Source organism: Salarias fasciatus, chromosome 3, assembly GCF_902148845.1.
Source record: "Salarias fasciatus chromosome 3, fSalaFa1.1, whole genome shotgun sequence".
Lineage (NCBI taxonomy): Eukaryota > Metazoa > Chordata > Actinopteri > Blenniiformes > Blenniidae > Salarias > Salarias fasciatus.
The window spans coordinates 7,974,020-7,998,431 of NC_043747.1; the positions used below are offsets into that span (position 1 = coordinate 7,974,020).

General features: G+C 42.8%; 2 protein-coding genes and 1 pseudogene across 2 annotated transcripts; all 3 read left to right on the top strand.

Moving 5' to 3' along the window:
- The first annotated feature begins 622 nt into the window (after nucleotides 1–622).
- Nucleotides 623–4,011, top strand: LOC115386186 (probable serine/threonine-protein kinase clkA; annotated as a pseudogene).
- Nucleotides 4,012–6,892: 2,881 nt separating this feature from the next.
- On the top strand, nucleotides 6,893–9,816 carry LOC115386187 (uncharacterized protein PB18E9.04c-like; the record flags this gene model as incomplete). Its single annotated transcript, XM_030088409.1, has 5 exons — nucleotides 6,893–6,963; nucleotides 7,335–7,456; nucleotides 7,728–8,407; nucleotides 8,865–8,872; nucleotides 9,690–9,816. Coding segments are annotated over 5 exons (1,008 nt in total), but the record flags the coding sequence as incomplete, so codon positions are not given.
- A 4,934-nt stretch (nucleotides 9,817–14,750) lies between these two features.
- Nucleotides 14,751–21,167, top strand: LOC115386188 (mucin-2-like; the record flags this gene model as incomplete). Its single annotated transcript, XM_030088410.1, has 4 exons — nucleotides 14,751–15,378; nucleotides 15,997–17,527; nucleotides 18,988–19,066; nucleotides 20,601–21,167. Coding segments are annotated over 4 exons (2,805 nt in total), but the record flags the coding sequence as incomplete, so codon positions are not given.
- Nucleotides 21,168–24,412: the final 3,245 nt, after the last annotated feature.

Genomic DNA, 24,412 nt, shown 5'->3' on the forward strand with positions numbered 1-24,412 from the left:
CTTAGTAGATTAAAAAAAATGCAATATATGAAAAAAAAATATTCACAATTATTTATGAAATTTCTACATGGAGACGTTAATTTCTTGGGAAAAAAAACCCTGATGAACGAGCATTGCTATATTCTGAAAAAGCACTAATAAAGTTTACGATAATAAAGAGTGAGGAGAAATCAAAAGTGAATGGAAAATGAACGATGTGACTTCTTTTTATTTTTCTTCTGTTTTTTCAGAGTTAAAAAGTGTCAAGATGGACACTTGGTTGCTGCTCTCAGTGTTTCTGGTGCTAACAGGTGAGCTAAGTGATTTCTGAGCGATTGCAAATGACTGTAGAGTTTTTATTTACATTTTAAATTTGAGAAAAAAACATTCAGCTGTACCCGAGTAAGAAAGTGATGTCACTAACTGATATTTCACATGAATTTGAATATCAGCAACCACAGAGACGTCTGTTGCAAGTGAGGGTACATCGTCAACTATGACAACAACAATGCTGCCCACAACGTCAACGACTCAAACAAGCACCAGAAGACCCATAACCACAACATCTGCCACAGCAACAACCAACACGACAACTTCTTCTAGTGCAACTACATCATTACAAACATCTACCACAACTTCTGCAATGACTACATCAACAACGTCTCCCACAACTCCACCGTCATCAACAATCCCTCCAACAACTCCAACAACAACATCAACAACATCTCCGACAACATCTCCAACAACGTCCCCAACAACTACATCAGCTGCAACAACAACATCGGCAAGTCCAACAACTACATCAAGAGCGTCTCCTACAACCTCTCCTACAACTCCAACAACTACATCAACAATGACTCCAACAGCTACATCAGCTGAAACAACATCGTCAACTCCAATAACTACATCAACATCGTCTCCACAAACTTCTCCAACAACTCCAACAGCGTCGCCAACAACGTCTCCAACAACTACATCAGCTGAAACAACAACATCATCAACTCCAACAACTGCATCAACAACTTCTGCTCCAACAACAACAACTTCTCCAACCTCTCCAACAACTTCTCCTGCAACTCCATCAACATCGCCAACAACATCTCCAACAACTACATCAACTGAAACAACATCAACATCTCCAACAACTACATCAACAACTTCTCCTACAGCTCCGACAACGACATCAACAACTTCTCCTACAGCTCCGACAACGACATCAACGTCTCCAACAACAACATCAGCTGAAACAACAACATCATCAACTACAACAACTACATCAACAACGTCTCCAACAAATACATTTACAACTTCTACAACTTCTCCGACGTTTTATTCAACTCCAACAACTACATCGTCTCCAACAACATCGCCAACAACTACGTCAGCTGAAACAACAACAACTACATCAACAACGTCTCCAACAACGACATCAACGTCTCCAACAACTACGACAAGTACATCCACAACATCTCCAACAACTATATCAGCTGAAACAACAACATCATCAACTCCAACACCTACAGCAACAACTTCTCCTACAACTCCGACAACTACATCAACGTCTCCAACAACTACATCAGCTGAAACAACATCGTCAACTCCAACAGCTACATCGGCAACTTCTACGACAATTCTGACAACTACATCCACAACGTCTCCAACAACGTCTCCAACAACTCCAACAACATCACCAACTACGTTGCCAACAACTTCTCCAACAACTACATCAGCTGAAACAAAAACATCATCAACTCCACCAACTACAGCAACAACGTCTCCAACAACTGCGACAACTACATCAACGTCTCCAACGACTACATCAGCTGAAACAACAACATCATCAACTCCACCATCTACAGCAACAACTTCTCCAACAACTCCGACAACTACAACAACGTCTCCAACGACTACATCAGCTGAAACAACAACATCATCAACTCCAACAACTACATTAACAACGTCTCCAACAACTCCAACAACAACATCGTCTCCAACAACTACGACAACTCCATCCACAACATCTCCAACAACTACATCAGCTGAAACAACGACATCATCAACTCCAACACCTACAGCAACAACTTCTCCAACAACTACGACAACTACATCAACGTCTCCAACGACTACATCAGCTGAAACAACAACATCATCAACTCCACCATCTACAGCAACAACTTCTCCAACAACTAGGACAACTACAACAACGTCTCCAACGACTACATCAGCTGAAACAACAACATCATCAACTCCAACAACTACATTAACAACGTCTCCAACAACTCCAACAACAACATCGTCTCCAACAACTACGACAACTCCATCCACAACATCTCCAACAACTACATCAGCTGAAACAACGACATCATCAACTCCAACACCTACAGCAACAACTTCTCCTACAACTCCGACAACTACAACAACGTCTCTAACAACTCCAACAACTACATCAACATCGACAACTCCAACAACTACATCGGCAACTTCTACTACAATTCTGACAACTACATCCACAACGTCTCCAACAACGTCTCCAACAACTCCAACAACAACATCGTCTCCAACAACTACGACAACTCCATCCACAACATCTCCAACAACTACATCAGCTGAAACAACGACATCATCAACTCCAACACCTACAGCAACAACTTCTCCTACAACTCCGACAACTACAACAACGTCTCCAACAACTCCAACAACTACATCAACATCGACAACTCCAACAACTACATCGGCAACTTCTACTACAATTCTGACAACTACATCCACAACGTCTCCAACAACGTCTCCAACAACTCCAACAACAACATCGTCTCCAACAACTACGACAACTCCATCCACAACATCTCCAACAACTACATCAGCTGAAACAACGACATCATCGACTCCAACACCTACAGCAACAACTTCTCCTACAACTCCGACAACTACAACAACGTCTCTAACAACTCCAACAACTACATCAACATCGACAACTCCAACAACTACATCGGCAACTTCTACTACAATTCTGACAACTACATCCACAACGTCTCTAACAACGTCTCCAACAACTCCAACAACATCACCAACTACGTTGCCAACAACTTCTCCAACAACTACATCAGCTGAAACAACAACATCATCAACTCCACCACCTACAGCAACAACTTCTCCAACAACTACAACAACTACATCAACGTCTCCAACGACTACATCAGCTGAAACAACAACATCATCAACTCCACCACCTACAGCAACAACTTCTCCAACAACTCAGACAACTACAACAACGTCTCCAACGACTACATCAGCTGAAACAACAACATCATCAACTCCAACAACTACATTAACAACATCTCCAACAACTCCAACAACAACATCGTTTCGAACAACTACGACAACTACATCCACAACATCTCCAACAACTACATCAGCTGAAACAACGACATCATCAACTCCACCACCTACAGCAACAACTTCTCCAACAACTCAGACAACTACAACAACGTCTCCAACGACTACATCAGCTGAAACAACAACATCATCAACTCCAACAACTACATTAACAACATCTCCAACAACTCCAACAACAACATCGTTTCGAACAACTACGACAACTACATCCACAACATCTCCAACAACTACATCAGCTGAAACAACGACATCATCAACTCCAACACCTACATCAACAACTTCTCCTACAACTCCGACAACTACAACAACGTCTCTAACAACTCAAACAACTACATCAATATCGTCAACTCCAACAGCTACTTCAGCAACTTCTACTACAATTCTGACAACTACATCCACAACGTCTCCAACAACGTCTCCAACAACTCCAACAACATCACCAACAACGTCGCCAACAACTTCTCCAACGACTACATCAGCTGAATCATCAACATCATCAACTCCAACACCGACAGCAACAACTTCTCCAACAACTACATCAGCTGAAACAACGACATCATCAACTCCAACACCTACAGCAACAACTTCTCCTACAACTCCGACAACTACAACAACGTCTCTAACAACTCCAACAACTACATCAACATCGACAACTCCAACAACTACATCGGCAACTTCTACTACAATTCTGACAACTACATCCACAACGTCTCTAACAACGTCTCCAACAACTCCAACAACATCACTAACTACGTTGCCAACAACTTCTCCAACAACTACATCAGCTGAAACAACAACATCATCAACTCCACCACCTACAGCAACAACTTCTCCAACAACGACAACAACTACATCAACGTCTCCAACGACTACATCAGCTGAAACAACAACATCATCAACTCCAACAACTACATTAACAACGTCTCCAACAACTCCAACAACAACATCGTCTCCAACAACTACGACAACTCCATCCACAACATCTCCAACAACTACATCAGCTGAAACAACGACATCATCAACTCCAACACCTACAGCAACAACTTCTCCTACAACTCCGACAACTACAACAACGTCTGTAACAACTCCAACAACTACATCAACATCGACAACTCCAACAACTACATCGGCAACTTCTACTACAATTCTGACAACTACATCCACAACGTCTCCAACAACGTCTCCAACAACTCCAACAACAACATCGTCTCCAACAACTACGACAACTCCATCCACAACATCTCCAACAACTACATCAGCTGAAACAACGACATCATCAACTCCAACACCTACAGCAACAACTTCTCCTACAACTCCGACAACTACAACAACGTCTCTAACAACTCCAACAACTACATCAACATCGACAACTCCAACAACTACATCGGCAACTTCTACTACAATTCTGACAACTACATCCACAACGTCTCCAACAACGTCTCCAACAACTCCAACAACAACATCGTCTCCAACAACTACGACAACTCCATCCACAACATCTCCAACAACTACATCAGCTGAAACAACGACATCATCAACTCCAACACCTACAGCAACAACTTCTCCTACAACTCCGACAACTACAACAACGTCTCTAACAACTCCAACAACTACATCAACATCGACAACTCCAACAACTACATCGGCAACTTCTACTACAATTCTGACAACTACATCCACAGCGTCTCTAACAACGTCTCCAACAACTCCAACAACATCACCAACTACGTTGCCAACAACTTCTCCAACAACTACATCAGCTGAAACAACAACATCATCAACTCCACCACCTACAGCAACAACTTCTCCAACAACTACAACAACTACATCAACGTCTCCAACGACTACATCAGCTGAAACAACATCATCAACTCCACCACCTACAGCAACAACTTCTCCAACAACTCAGACAACTACAACAACGTCTCCAACGACTACATCAGCTGAAACAACATCATCAACTCCAACAACTACATTAACAACATCTCCAACAACTCCAACAACAACATCGTTTCGAACAACTACGACAACTACATCCACAACATCTCCAACAACTACATCAGCTGAAACAACGACATCATCAACTCCAACACCTACATCAACAACTTCTCCTACAACTCCGACAACTACAACAACATCTCTAACAACTCAAACAACTACATCAATATCGTCAACTCCAACAGCTACTTCGGCAACGTCTACTACAATTCTGACAACTACATCCACAACGTCTCCAACAACGTCTCCAACAACTCCAACAACATCACCAACAACGTCGCCAACAACTTCTCCAACGACTACATCAGCTGAATCATCAACATCATCAACTCCAACACCGACAGCAACAACTTCTTCTACAACTCCGACAACTACATCAACGTCTCCAACAACTACATCAGCTGAAACAACAACATCATCAACTCCACCACCTACAGCAACAACTTCGCCAACAACTCCGACAACTACATCAACGTCTCCGACTACATCAGCTGAAACAACAACATCATCAACTCCACCACCTACAGCAACAACGTCTCCAACAACTCCAACAACAACATCGTCTCCAACAACCACGACAACTCCATCCACAACATCTCCAACAACGTCTCCAACAACTCCAACAACATCACCAACTACGTTGCCAACAACTTCTCCAACAACTACATCAGCTGAAACAACAACATCATCAACTCCACCACCTACAGCAACAACTTCTCCAACAACTACGACAACTACAACAACGTCTCCAACGACTACATCAGCTGAAACAACAACATCATCAACTCCAACAACTACATTAACAACGTCTCCAACAACTCCAACAACGACATCAACGTCTCCAACAACTACGACAACTACATCCACAACATCTCCAACAACTACATCAGCTGAAACAACAACATCATCAACTCCACCACCTACAGCAACAACTTCTCCTACAACTCCGACAACTACAACAACGTCTCCAACAACTCCAACAACTACATCAACATCGTCAACTCCAACAGCTACATCGGCAACTTCTACTACAATTCTGACAACTACATCCACAACGTCTCCAACAACGTCTCCAACAACTCCACCAACATCACCAACTACGTTGCCAACAACTCCTCCAACAACTACATCAGCTGAAACAACAACATCATCAACTCCACCAACTACAGCAACAACTTCTCCAACAACTCCGACAACTACATCAACGTCTCCAACGACTACATCAGCTGAAACAACAACATCATCAACTCCAACAACAACATTAACAACATCTCCAACAACTCCAACAACGACATCAATGTCTCCAACAACTACGACAACTACATCCACAACATCTCCAACAACTACATCAGCTGAAACAACAACATCATCAACTCCACCACCTACAGCAACAACTTCTCCAACAACTCCAACAACTGCAACGTCTCCAACCACTACATCAGCTGAAACAACAACATCATCAACTCCACCACCTACAGCAACAACGTCTCCAACAACTCCAACAACAACATCGTCTCCAACAACCACGACAACTCCATCCACAACATCTCCAACAACGTCTCCAACAACTCCAACAACATCACCAACTACGTTGCCAACAACTTCTCCAACAACTACATCAGCTGAAACAACAACATCATCAACTCCACCACCTACAGCAACAACTTCTCCAACAACTACGACAACTACAACAACGTCTCCAACGACTACATCAGCTGAAACAACAACATCATCAACTCCAACAACTACATTAACAACGTCTCCAACAACTCCAACAACGACATCAACGTCTCCAACAACTACGACAACTACATCCACAACATCTCCAACAACTACATCAGCTGAAACAACAACATCATCAACTCCACCACCTACAGCAACAACTTCTCCTACAACTCCGACAACTACAACAACGTCTCCAACAACTCCAACAACTACATCAACATCGTCAACTCCAACAGCTACATCGGCAACTTCTACTACAATTCTGACAACTACATCCACAACGTCTCCAACAACGTCTCCAACAACTCCACCAACATCACCAACTACGTTGCCAACAACTCCTCCAACAACTACATCAGCTGAAACAACAACATCATCAACTCCACCAACTACAGCAACAACTTCTCCAACAACTCCGACAACTACATCAACGTCTCCAACGACTACATCAGCTGAAACAACAACATCATCAACTCCAACAACAACATTAACAACATCTCCAACAACTCCAACAACGACATCAATGTCTCCAACAACTACGACAACTACATCCACAACATCTCCAACAACTACATCAGCTGAAACAACAACATCATCAACTCCACCACCTACAGCAACAACTTCTCCAACAACTCCAACAACTGCAACGTCTCCAACCACTACATCAGCTGAAACAACAACATCATCAACTCCACCACCTACAGCAACAACGTCTCCAACAACTCCAACAACAACATCGTCTCCAACAACCACGACAACTCCATCCACAACATCTCCAACAACGTCTCCAACAACTCCAACAACATCACCAACTACGTTGCCAACAACTTCTCCAACAACTACATCAGCTGAAACAACAACATCATCAACTCCACCACCTACAGCAACAACTTCTCCAACAACTACGACAACTACAACAACGTCTCCAACGACTACATCAGCTGAAACAACAACATCATCAACTCCAACAACTACATTAACAACGTCTCCAACAACTCCAACAACGACATCAACGTCTCCAACAACTACGACAACTACATCCACAACATCTCCAACAACTACATCAGCTGAAACAACAACATCATCAACTCCAACACCTACAGCAACAACTTCTCCTACAACTCCGACAACTACAACAACGTCTCCAACAACACCAACAACTACATCAACATCGTCAACTCCAACAGCTACATCGGCAACTTCTACTACAATTCTGACAACTACATCCACAACGTCTCCAACAACGTCTCCAACAACTCCACCAACATCACCAACTACGTTGCCAACAACTCCTCCAACAACTACATCAGCTGAAACAACAACATCATCAACTCCACCAACTACAGCAACAACTTCTCCAACAACTCCGACAACTACATCAACGTCTCCAACGACTACATCAGCTGAAACAACAACATCATCAACTCCAACAACAACATTAACAACATCTCCAACAACTCCGACAACGACATCAACGTCTCCAACAACTACGACAACTACATCCACAACATCTCCAACAACTACATCAGCTGAAACAACAACATCATCAACTCCACCACCTACAGCAACAACTTCTCCAACAACTCCAACAACTGCAACGTCTCCAACCACTACATCAGCTGAAACAACAACATCATCAACTCCACCACCTACAGCAACAACGTCTCCAACAACTCCAACAACTGCAACGTCTCCAACCACTACATCAGCTGAAACAACAACATCATCAACTCCAACAACTACATCAACATCATCAACTTCAACAGCTACATCGGCAACTTCTACTACAATTCTGACAACTACATCCACAACGTCTCCAACAACGTCTCCAACAACTCCAACAACATCACCAACAACGTCGCCAACAACTTCTCCAACGACTACATCAGCTGAATCATCAACATCATCAACTCCAACACCGACAGCAACAACTTCTTCTACAACTCCGACAACTACATCAACGTCTCCAACAACTACATCAGCTGAAACAACAACATCATCAACTCCACCACCTACAGCAACAACTTCGCCAACAACTCCGACAACTACATCAACGTCTCCGACTACATCAGCTGAAACAACAACATCATCAACTCCACCACCTACAGCAAAAACGTCTCCAACAACTCCAACAACAACATCGTCTCCAACAACCACGACAACTCCATCCACAACATCTCCAACAACGTCTCCAACAACTCCAACAACATCACCAACTACGTTGCCAACAACTTCTCCAACAACTACATCAGCTGAAACAACAACATCATCAACTCCACCACCTACAGCAACAACTTCTCCAACAACTACGACAACTACAACAACGTCTCCAACGACTACATCAGCTGAAACAACAACATCATCAACTCCAACAACTACATTAACAACGTCTCCAACAACTCCAACAACGACATCAACGTCTCCAACAACTACGACAACTACATCCACAACATCTCCAACAACTACATCAGCTGAAACAACAACATCATCAACTCCACCACCTACAGCAACAACTTCTCCTACAACTCCAACAACTACAACAACGTCTCCAACAACTCCAACAACTACATCAACATCGTCAACTCCAACAGCTACATCGGCAACTTCTACTACAATTCTGACAACTACATCCACAACGTCTCCAACAACGTCTCCAACAACTCCACCAACATCACCAACTACGTTGCCAACAACTCCTCCAACAACTACATCAGCTGAAACAACAACATCATCAACTCCACCAACTACAGCAACAACTTCTCCAACAACTCCGACAACTACATCAACGTCTCCAACGACTACATCAGCTGAAACAACAACATCATCAACTCCAACAACAACATTAACAACATCTCCAACAACTCCAACAACGACATCAACGTCTCCAACAACTACGACAACTACATCCACAACATCTCCAACAACTACATCAGCTGAAACAACAACATCATCAACTCCACCACCTACAGCAACAACTTCTCCAACAACTCCAACAACTGCAACGTCTCCAACCACTACATCAGCTGAAACAACAACATCATCAACTCCACCACCTACAGCAACAACGTCTCCAACAACTCCAACAACAACATCGTCTCCAACAACCACGACAACTCCATCCACAACATCTCCAACAACGTCTCCAACAACTCCAACAACATCACCAACTACGTTGCCAACAACTTCTCCAACAACTACATCAGCTGAAACAACAACATCATCAACTCCACCACCTACAGCAACAACTTCTCCAACAACTACGACAACTACAACAACGTCTCCAACGACTACATCAGCTGAAACAACAACATCATCAACTCCAACAACTACATTAACAACGTCTCCAACAACTCCAACAACGACATCAACGTCTCCAACAACTACGACAACTACATCCACAACATCTCCAACAACTACATCAGCTGAAACAACAACATCATCAACTCCAACACCTACAGCAACAACTTCTCCTACAACTCCGACAACTACAACAACGTCTCCAACAACACCAACAACTACATCAACATCGTCAACTCCAACAGCTACATCGGCAACTTCTACTACAATTCTGACAACTACATCCACAACGTCTCCAACACCTACAGCAACAACTTCTCCAACAACTCCAACAACTACATCCACGTCTCCAACGACTACATCAGCTGAAACAACAACATCATCAACTCCAACATCTACATTAACAACGTCTCCAACAACGACATCAACGTCTACAACAACTCCGACAACTACATCAACGTCTCCAACAACTACGTCAGCTGAAACAACAACATCATCAACTCCAACACCTACAGCAACAACTTCTCCAACAACTCCAACAACTACATCAACGTCTCCAACGACTACATCAGCTGAAACAACAACATCATCAACTCCAACACCTACAGCAACAACTTCTCCAACAACTCCGACAACTACATCAACGTCTCCAACGACTACATCAGCTGAAACAACAACATCATCAACTCCAACAACTACATCAACGTCTCCAACAACTACGTCAGCTGAAACAACATCGTCAACTCCAACAGCTACATTGACAACTTCTACTACAGTTCCGACAACTACATCCACAACATCTCCAACAACATCTCCAACCATCACCAACAACGTCGCAAAAACTTCTCCAACAACTACATCAGCTGAAACAACATCATCAACTCCAACACTGACAGCAACAACTTCTCCAACAACTCCAACAACTACATTAACAACGTCTCCCAAAACTACATCAGCTGAAACAACAACATCATCAACTCCAACACCTACAGCAACAACTTCTCCTACAACTCCGACAACTACATCAACGTCTCCAACAACTACATCAGCTGAAACAACATCGTCAACTCCAACAGCTACATTGACAACTTCTACTACACTTCCGACAACTACATCCACAACATCTCCAACAACATCTCCAACATCACCAACAACGTCGCCAAAACATCTCCACAACTACATCCGCTGAAACAACATCATCAACTCCAACACCTACAGCAACAACTTCTCCAACAACTCCAACAACTACATCAACGTCTCCAATGACTACATCAGCTGAAACAACAACATCATCAACTCCAACAACTACATTAACAACGTCTCCAACAACTCCAACAACGACATCGTCTCCAACAACTACGACAACTACATCCACAACATCTCCAACAACTACATCAGCTGAAACAACAACATCATCAACTCCAACACCTGCAGCAACAACTTCTCCTACAACTCCGACAACTACATCAACGTCTCCAACGACTACATCAGCTGAAACAACAACATCATCAACTCCAACAACTACATCAACGTCTCCAACAACTACATCAGCTGAAACAACATCGTTAACTCCAACAGCTACAGTAACAACTTCTACTACAGTTCCGACAACTACATCCACAACATCTCCAACAACATCTCCAACATCACCAATAACGTCGCCAACAACATCTCCAACATATACATCAGCTGAAACAACATCATCAACTCCAACACCTACAGCAACAACTTCTCCAACAACTCCAACAACTACATCCACGTCTCCAACGACTACATCAGCTGAAACAACAACATCATCAACTCCAACATCTACATTAACAACGTCTCCAACAACGACATCAACGTCTACAACAACTCCGACAACTACATCAACGTCTCCAACAACTACGTCAGCTGAAACAACAACATCATCAACTCCAACACCTACAGCAACAACTTCTCCAACAACTCCAACAACTACATCAACGTCTCCAACGACTACATCAGCTGAAACAACAACATCATCAACTCCAACACCTACAGCAACAACTTCTCCAACAACTCCGACAACTACATCAATGTCTCCAACGACTACATCAGCTGAAACAACAACATCATCAACTCCAACAACTACATCAACGTCTCCAACAACTACGTCAGCTGAAACAACATCGTCAACTCCAACAGCTACATTGACAACTTCTACTACAGTTCCGACAACTACATCCACAACATCTCCAACAACATCTCCAACATCACCAACAACGTCGCCAACAACTTCTCCAACAACTACATCAGCTGAAACAACATCATCAACTCCAACACTGACAGCAACAACTTCTCCAACAACTCCAACAACTACATTAACAACGTCTCCCAAAACTACATCAGCTGAAACAACAACATCATCAACTCCAACACCTACAGCAACAACTTCTCCTACAACTCCGACAACTACATCAACGTCTCCAACGACTACATCAGCTGAAACAACAACATCATCAACTCCAACAACTACATCAACGTCTCCAACAACTACATCAGCTGAAACAACATCGTCAACTCCAACAGCTACATTGACAACTTTTACTACACTTCCGACAACTACATCCACAACATCTCCAACAACATCTCCAACATCACCAACAACGTCGCCAACAACATCTCCAACAACTACATCAGCTGAAACAACATCATCAACTCCAACACCTACAGCAACAACTTCTCCAACAACTCCAACAACTACATCAACGTCTCCAATGACTACATCAGCTGAAACAACAACATCATCAACTCCAACAACTACATTAACAACGTCTCCAACAACTCCAACAACGACATCAACGTCTCCAACAACTACGACAACTACATCCACAACATCTCCAACAACTACATCAGCTGAAACAACACCATCATCAACTCCAACACCTACAGCAACAACTTCTCCTACAACTCCAACAACTACATCAATGTCTACAACAACTCCGACAACTACATCAACGTCTCCAACAACTACATCAGCTGAAACAACAACATCATCAACTCCAACACCTACAGCAACAACTTCTCCAACAACTCCAACAACTACATCAACGTCCCCAATGACTACATCAGCTGAAACAACAACATCATCAACTCCAACATCTACATTAACAACGTCTCCAACAACTCTAACAACGACATCAACGTCTACAACAACTCCGACAACTACATCAACGTCTCCAACAACTACGTCAGCTGAAACAACAACATCATCAACTCCAACACCTACAGCAACAACTTCTCCAACAACTCCAACAACTACATCAACGTCTCCAACGACTACATCAGCTGAAACAACAACATCATCAACTCCAACAACTACATCAACGTCTCCAACAACTACATCAGCTGAAACAACATCGTCAACTCCAACAGCTACATTGACAACTTCTACTACAGTTCCGACAACTACATCCACAACATCTCCAACAACATCTCCAACATCACCAACAACGTCGCCAACAACTTCTCCAACAACTACATCAGCTGAAACAACATCATCAACTCCAACACCGACAGCAACAACTTCTCCAACAACTCCAACAACTACATTAACAACGTCTCCAACAACTCCAACAACGACATCAACGTCTCCAACAACTCTGACAACTACATCCACAACATCTCCACCAACTACATCAGCTGAAACAACATCATCAACTCCAACAACTACATCAACGTCTCCAACAACTACATCAGCTGAAACAACATCGTCAACTCCAACAGCGACATTGACAACTTCTACTACAGTTCCGACAACTACATCCACAACATCTCCAACAACATCTCCAACATCACCAACAACGTCTCCAACAACTCCAACAACGACATCAACGTCTCCAACAACTACGACAACTCCATCCACAATATCTCCAACAACTACATTGGCTGAAACAACAACATCATCAACTCCAACACCTACAGCAACAACTTCTCCAACAACTCCAACAACTACATCAACGTCTCCAACGACTACATCAGCTGAAACAACAACATCATCAACTCCAACAACTACATCAACGTCTCCAACAACTACGTCAGCTGAAACAACATCGTCAACTGCAACAGCTACATTGACAACTTCTACTACAGTTCCGACAACTACATCCACAACATCTCCAACAACATCTCCAACATCACCAGCAACGTCGCCAACAACTTCTCCAACAACTACATCAGCTGAAACAACATCATCAACTCCAACACCGACAGCAACAACTTCTCCAACAACTCCAACAACTACATTAACGTCTCCAACAACTACATCAGCTGAAACAACAACATCATCAACTCCAACACCTACAGCAACAACTTCTCCTACAACTCCGACAACTACATCAACGTCTCCAACGACGACATCAGCTGAAACAACAACATCATCAACTCCAACAACTACATCAACGTCTCCAACAACTACATCAGCTGAAACAACATCGTCAACTCCAACAGCTACATTGACAACTTCTACTACAGTTCCGACAACTACATCCACAACATCTCCAACAACATCTCCAACATCACCAACAACGTCGCCAACAACTTCTCCAACAACTACATCAGCTGAAACAACATCATCAACTCCAACACTGACAGCAACAACTTCTCCAACAACTCCAACAACTACATTAACAACGTCTCCAACAACTCCAACAACGACATCAACGTCTCCAACAACTCTGACAACTACATCCACAACATCTCCACCAACTACATCAGCTGAAACAACATCATCAACTCCAACAACTACATCAACGTCTCCAACAACTACATCAGCTGAAACAACATCGTCAACTCCAACAGCGACATTGACAACTTCTACTACAGTTCCGACAACTACATCCACAACATCTCCAACAACATCTCCAACATCACCAACAACGTCTCCAACAACTCCAACAACGACATCAACGTCTCCAACAACTACGACAACTCCATCCACAATATCTCCAACAACTACATTGGGTGAAACAACAACATCATCAACTCCAACACCTACAGCAACAACTTCTCCAACAACTCCAACAACTACATCAACGTCTCCAACGACTACATCAGCTGAAACAACAACATCATCAACTCCAACAACTACATCAACGTCTCCAACAACTACGTCAGCTGAAACAACATCGTCAACTGCAACAGCTACATTGACAACTTCTACTACAGTTCCGACAACTACATCCACAACATCTCCAACAACATCTCCAACATCACCAGCAACGTCGCCAACAACTTCTCCAACAACTACATCAGCTGAAACAACATCATCAACTCCAACACCGACAGCAACAACTTCTCCAACAACTCCAACAACTACATTAACGTCTCCAACAACTACATCAGCTGAAACAACAACATCATCAACTCCAACACCTACAGCAACAACTTCTCCTACAACTCCGACAACTACATCAACGTCTCCAACGACGACATCAGCTGAAACAACAACATCATCAACTCCAACACCTACAGCAACAACTTCTCCTACAACTCCGACAACTACATCAACGTCTCCAACAACTACATCAGCTGAAACAACATCGTCAACTCCAACAGCTACATTGACAACTTCTACTACAGTTCCGACAACTACATCCACAACATCTCCAACAACATCTCCAACATCACCAACAACGTCGCCAACAACATCTCCAACAACTACATCAGCTGAAACAACATCATCAACTCCAACACCTACAGCAACAACTTCTCCAACAACTCCAACAACTACATCAACGTCTCCAATGACTACATCAGCTGAAACAACAACATCATCAACTCCAACAACTACATTAACAACGTCTCCAACAACTCCAACAACGACATCGTCTCCAACAACTACGACAACTACATCCACAACATCTCCAACAACTACATCAGCTGAAACAACAACATCATCAACTCCAACACCTGCAGCAACAACTTCTCCTACAACTCCGACAACTACATCAACGTCTCCAACGACTACATCAGCTGAAACAACAACATCATCAACTCCAACAACTACATCAACGTCTCCAACAACTACATCAGCTGAAACAACATCGTTAACTCCAACAGCTACAGTAACAACTTCTACTACAGTTCCGACAACTACATCCACAACATCTCCAACAACATCTCCAACATCACCAACAACGTCGCCAACAACATCTCCAACATATACATCAGCTGAAACAACATCATCAACTCCAACACCTACAGCAACAACTTCTCCAACAACTCCAACAACTACATCCACGTCTCCAACGACTACATCAGCTGAAACAACAACATCATCAACTCCAACATCTACATTAACAACGTCTCCAACAACGACATCAACGTCTACAACAACTCCGACAACTACATCAACGTCTCCAACAACTACGTCAGCTGAAACAACAACATCATCAACTCCAACACCTACAGCAACAACTTCTCCAACAACTCCAACAACTACATCAACGTCTCCAACGACTACATCAGCTGAAACAACAACATCATCAACTCCAACACCTACAGCAACAACTTCTCCAACAACTCCGACAACTACATCAATGTCTCCAACGACTACATCAGCTGAAACAACAACATCATCAACTCCAACAACTACATCAACGTCTCCAACAACTACGTCAGCTGAAACAACATCGTCAACTCCAACAGCTACATTGACAACTTCTACTACAGTTCCGACAACTACATCCACAACATCTCCAACAACATCTCCAACATCACCAACAACGTCGCCAACAACTTCTCCAACAACTACATCAGCTGAAACAACATCATCAACTCCAACACTGACAGCAACAACTTCTCCAACAACTCCAACAACTACATTAACAACGTCTCCCAAAACTACATCAGCTGAAACAACAACATCATCAACTCCAACACCTACAGCAACAACTTCTCCTACAACTCCGACAACTACATCAACGTCTCCAACGACTACATCAGCTGAAACAACAACATCATCAACTCCAACAACTACATCAACGTCTCCAACAACTACATCAGCTGAAACAACATCGTCAACTCCAACAGCTACATTGACAACTTTTACTACACTTCCGACAACTACATCCACAACATCTCCAACAACATCTCCAACATCACCAACAACGTCGCCAACAACATCTCCAACAACTACATCAGCTGAAACAACATCATCAACTCCAACACCTACAGCAACAACTTCTCCAACAACTCCAACAACTACATCAACGTCTCCAATGACTACATCAGCTGAAACAACAACATCATCAACTCCAACAACTACATTAACAACGTCTCCAACAACTCCGACAACGACATCAACGTCTCCAACAACTACGACAACTACATCCACAACATCTCCAACAACTACATCAGCTGAAACAACACCATCATCAACTCCAACACCTACAGCAACAACTTCTCCTACAACTCCAACAACTACATCAATGTCTACAACAACTCCGACAACTACATCAACGTCTCCAACAACTACATCAGCTGAAACAACAACATCATCAACTCCAACACCTACAGCAACAACTTCTCCAACAACTCCAACAACTACATCAACGTCCCCAATGACTACATCAGCTGAAACAACAACATCATCAACTCCAACATCTACATTAACAACGTCTCCAACAACTCTAACAACGACATCAACGTCTACAACAACTCCGACAACTACATCAACGTCTCCAACAACTACGTCAGCTGAAACAACAACATCATCAACTCCAACACCTACAGCAACAACTTCTCCAACAACTCCAACAACTACATCAACGTCTCCAACGACTACATCAGCTGAAACAACAACATCATCAACTCCAACAACTACATCAACGTCTCCAACAACTACATCAGCTGAAACAACATCGTCAACTCCAACAGCTACATTGACAACTTCTACTACAGTTCCGACAACTACATCCACAACATCTCCAACAACATCTCCAACATCACCAACAACGTCGCCAACAACTTCTCCAACAACTACATCAGCTGAAACAACATCATCAACTCCAACACCGACAGCAACAACTTCTCCAACAACTCCAACAACTACATTAACAACGTCTCCAACAACTCCAACAACGACATCAACGTCTCCAACAACTCTGACAACTACATCCACAACATCTCCACCAACTACATCAGCTGAAACAACATCATCAACTCCAACAACTACATCAACGTCTCCAACAACTACATCAGCTGAAACAACATCGTCAACTCCAACAGCGACATTGACAACTTCTACTACAGTTCCGACAACTACATCCACAACATCTCCAACAACATCTCCAACATCACCAACAACGTCTCCAACAACTCCAACAACGACATCAACGTCTCCAACAACTACGACAACTCCATCCACAATATCTCCAACAACTACATTGGCTGAAACAACAACATCATCAACTCCAACACCTACAGCAACAACTTCTCCAACAACTCCAACAACTACATCAACGTCTCCAACGACTACATCAGCTGAAACAACAACATCATCAACTCCAACAACTACATCAACGTCTCCAACAACTACGTCAGCTGAAACAACATCGTCAACTCCAACAGCTACATTGACAACTTCTACTACAGTTCCGACAACTACATCCACAACATCTCCAACAACATCTCCAACATCACCAGCAACGTCGCCAACAACTTCTCCAACAACTACATCAGCTGAAACAACATCATCAACTCCAACACCGACAGCAACAACTTCTCCAACAACTCCAACAACTACATTAACGTCTCCAACAACTACATCAGCTGAAACAACAACATCATCAACTCCAACACCTACAGCAACAACTTCTCCTACAACTCCGACAACTACATCAACGTCTCCAACGACGACATCAGCTGAAACAACAACATCATCAACTCCAACAACTACATCAACGTCTCCAACAACTACATCAGCTGAAACAACATCGTCAACTCCAACAGCTACATTGACAACTTCTACTACAGTTCCGACAACTACATCCACAACATCTCCAACAACATCTCCAACATCACCAACAACGTCGCCAACAACATCTCCAACAACTACATCAGCTGAAACAACATCATCAATTCCAACACCTACAGCAACAACTTCTCCAACAACTCCAACAACTACATCAACGTCTACAAAACCTCCGACAACTACATCAACGTCTCCAACAACTACATCAGCTGAAACAAGAACATCATCAACTCCAACACCTACAGCAACAACTTCTCCAACAACTCCAACAACTACATCAACGTCCCCAACGACTACATCAGCTGAAACAACAACATCATCAACTCCAACATCTACATTAACAACGTCTCCAACAACTCCAACAACGACATCAACGTCTACAACAACTCCGACAACTACATCAACGTCTCCAACAACTACGACAACTACATCAACGTCCCCAACGACTACATCAGCTGAAACAACAACATCATCAACTCCAACACCTACAGCAACAACTTCTCCAACAACTCCAACAACTACATCAACGTCTCCAACGACTACATCAGCTGAAACAACAACATCATCAACTCCAACAACTACATCAACGTCTCCAACAACTACATCAGCTGAAACAACATCGTCAACTCCAACAGCTACATTGACAACTTCTACTACAGTTCCGACAACTACATCCACAACATCTCCAACAACATCTCCAACATCACCAACAACGTCGCCAACAACTTCTCCAACAACTACATCAGCTGAAACAACATCATCAACTCCAACACCGACTGCAACAACTTCTCCAACAACTCCAACAACTACATTAACGTCTCCAACAACTCCAACAACGACATCAACGTCTCCAACAACTCTGACAACTACATCCACAACATCTCCACCAACTACATCAGCTGAAACAACATCATCAACTCCAACAACTACATCAACGTCTCCAACAACTACATCAGCTGAAACAACATCGTCTACTCCAAAAGCTACATTGACAACTTCTGCTACAGTTCCGACAACTACATCCACAACATCTCCAACAACTTCTCCAACATCACCAACAACGTCTCCAACAACTCCAACAACGACATCAACGTCTCCAACAACTACGACGACTACATTAACAACGTCTCCAACAACTACATCAGCTGAAACAACAACATCATCAACTCCAACACCTACAGCAACAACTTCTCCTACAACTCCGACAACTACATCAACGTCTCCAACGACTACATCAGCTGAAACAACAACATCATCAACTCCAACAACTACATCAACGTCTCCAACAACTACATCAGCTGAAACAACATCGTCAACTCCAACAGCTACATTGACAACTTCTACTACAGTTCCGACAACTACATCCACAACATCTCCAACAACATCTCCAACATCACCAACAACGTCGCCAACAACATCTCCAACAACTACATCAGCTGAAACAACATCATCAACTCCAACACCGACAGCAACAACTTCTCCAACAACTCCAACAACTACATCAACGTCTCCAATGACTACATCAGCTGAAACAACAACATCATCAACTCCAACAACTACATTAACAATGTCTCCAACAACTCCAACAACGACATCAACGTCTCCAACAACTACGACAACTACATCCACAACATCTCCAACAACTACATCAGCTGAAACAACACCATCATCAACTCCAACACCTACAGCAACAACTTCTCCTACAACTCCGACAATGACATCAACGTCTCCAACGACTACATCAGCTGAAACAACAACATCATCAACTCCAACAACTACATCAACGTCTCCAACGACTACATCAGCTGAAACAACAACATCATCAACTCCAACACCTACAGCAACAACTTCTCCTACAACTCCGACAACTACATCAACGTCTCCAACGACTACATCAGCTGAAACAACAACATCATCAACTCCAACAACTACATCAACGTCTCCAACAACTACATCAGCTGAAACAACATCGTCAACTCCAACAGCTACATTGACAACTTCTACTACAGTTCCGACAACTACATCCACAACATCTCCAACAACATCTCCAACATCACCAACAACGTCGCCAACAACATCTCCAACAACTACATCAGCTGAAACAACATCATCAACTCCAACACCTACAGCAACAACTTCTCCAACAACTCCAACAACTACATCAACGTCTCCAATGACTACATCAGCTGAAACAACAACATCATCAACTCCAACAACTACATTAACAACGTCTCCAACAACTCCAACAACGACATCGTCTCCAACAACTACGACAACTACATCCACAACATCTCCAACAACTACATCAGCTGAAACAACAACATCATCAACTCCAACACCTACAGCAACAACTTCTCCTACAACTCCGACAACGACATCAACGTCTCCAACGACTACATCAGCTGAAACAACAACATCATCAACTCCAACACTTTCAGCAACAACTTCACCTACAACTCCAACAACATCAACAACAACATCTCCACCAACTACATCAGCTGAAACAACTTCATCAACCCCAACACCTACAGCAACAACTTCTCCAACAACTCCAACAACTTCTCCTGCAACTACAACAACATCACCAACAACATCTCCAACAACTACTTCAGCTGAAACAACAACATCATCAACTCCAACAACTACATCGACAACTTCTCCTGCAACTCCAACGTCATCAACAACCTCTCCAACAACTTCTCTGTTGACTCCAACAACATCACCAACAACATCTCCAACAACTACATCAACGTCTCCAACAACTACGACAACTACATCCACAACATCTCCAACAACTACGTCAGCTGAAACAACATCATCAACTCCAACAACTACATCGTCTCCAACAACTACATCAGCTGAAACAACAACATCATCAACTCCAACAACTACATTAACAATGTCTCCAACAACTCCAACAACGACATCAACGTCTCCAACAACTCCGACAACTACATCAGCTGAAACAACAACATCATCAACTCCAACACCTACAGCAACAACTTCTCCTACAACTCCGACAACTACTTCAACATCTCCAACGACTACATCAGCTGAAACAACATCATCAACTCCAACACTTTCAGCAACAACTTCTCCTACAACTCCAACAACATCAACAACAACATCTCCACCAACTACATCAGCTGAAACAACATCATCAACTCCAACAACTACATCAACTTCTCCAACAACCACATCAGCTGAAACAACATCGTCAATTCCAACAGCTACATTGACAACTTCTTCTACAGTTCCGAAAACTACATCCACAACATCTCCAACAACATCTCCAACATCACCAATAACGTCGCCAACAACTTCTCCAACAACTACATCAGCTGAAACAACATCATCAACTCCAACACCTACAGCAACAACTTCTCCAACAACTCCAACAACTACATCAACGTCTCCAACGACTACATCAGCTGAAACAACAACATCATCAACAACTACATTAACAACGTCTCCAACAACTCCAACAACGACATCAGCGTCTCCAACAACTACGACAACTACATCCACAACATCTCCAACAACTACATCAGCTGAAACAACAACATCATCAACTCCAACACCTACAGCAACAACTTCTCCTCCAACTCCGACAACTACATCAACGTCTCCAACGACTACATCAGCTGAAACAACAACATCATCAACTCCAACACCTACAGCAACAACTTCTCCTACAACTCCGACAACTACATCAACGTCTCCAATGACTACATCAGCTGAAACAACATCATCAACTCCAACAGCTACATCAACAACATCTCCACCAACTTCAACAACTGCCGCAGTTTCAACTTCTGCATTATCCCTAGCATCTTCTCTTACAACAACATCATCCCCAGCAACTACAACAGCATCGGCAACTTCAGTTGCTGCAACGAAAACTCCCGCCTCAACAACCTCAGCAACCTCTCCTTCAACAGCATTGGCCCAGACAACTACAGCCTCCATTCTGACAACAAGCTTAGCCGCAACCACTGCAACTGTTGCGTCAACGAGCTCAGTGACGCCTGTGGTTGCCACACCGACGACCCCGGCCTCCATCAGAGTGACATTCCGTGTCACCTTCAGATCGATTGAAAGCACTTTCACCTTTGACCTCCTGAACCCTCAGTCCCAGGCTTTTCAGGAGCGAGCTGAAATGATCAGAGCTCAGGTGGGTCTGGTTGCCGTGTTACTTTTTGTATGCACTTTTTCAAAAGGATTTATATCAATTCATTTCAGCAATCTAGCAAATTAAGTCCCACCGACTTCTCCTTTACTGTGTTAGGGGGGCTTAGTGAAACACTGTCTCACTCATGTTTACCGTAAATCCTCTAATAATGACCTGTATTCCATGAAAAGCCCATCTCCTTTCACGACCGGGTGCGTCTTTGAAGAAAGCTCATAAAAGCCGTCTCCCAATATAAGCTCTTTTTTTTTTGTCTTTTCTTTTTTCTGTGAAGCGCTACGGCGCTGTACTGACAGTAGTCTGTACTACAGTGCCAGTCCTCCTGATATGGCGACTGTGTGTATTACACGCGTCAGGTAAAAATGGCAGAGGTACAAAAAACATGAAACTCGATGTTGAGATTTAATTTTTTTCACATCAATTGAAAAAAATTAATTTTGTTCAGTTCAAACAGACACAAAAGATCTTTCCGCTCTTTTTGAAAATTTTCAAATACAAGCATCTCGCCTATACATGCCACCTTCCATTAAAAGCCTGGTGCCCGCTACAGTCTATACAAATAAAAGTCCCGGCTGCTATAAGAGGATTTACAGTAATCTGATGATTATAATTTCAATTTAAATGTTTCATGTCAATTTTCATCCTTTTGCAGCTGGAGAGACTTTTCCGAATCTCCTTTCCATCTACGTTTGTCTCCGTTGAAGTGATACAATTCAGGTAATGTTACCATGGCGACCGCTCACATTGACATCTGAGATGTCACACACTATTCATAGTGAAGACGCCATTTGTAGCACTGTCCGAATGTCCAGATAGCAAAAAAGAAGGGCACT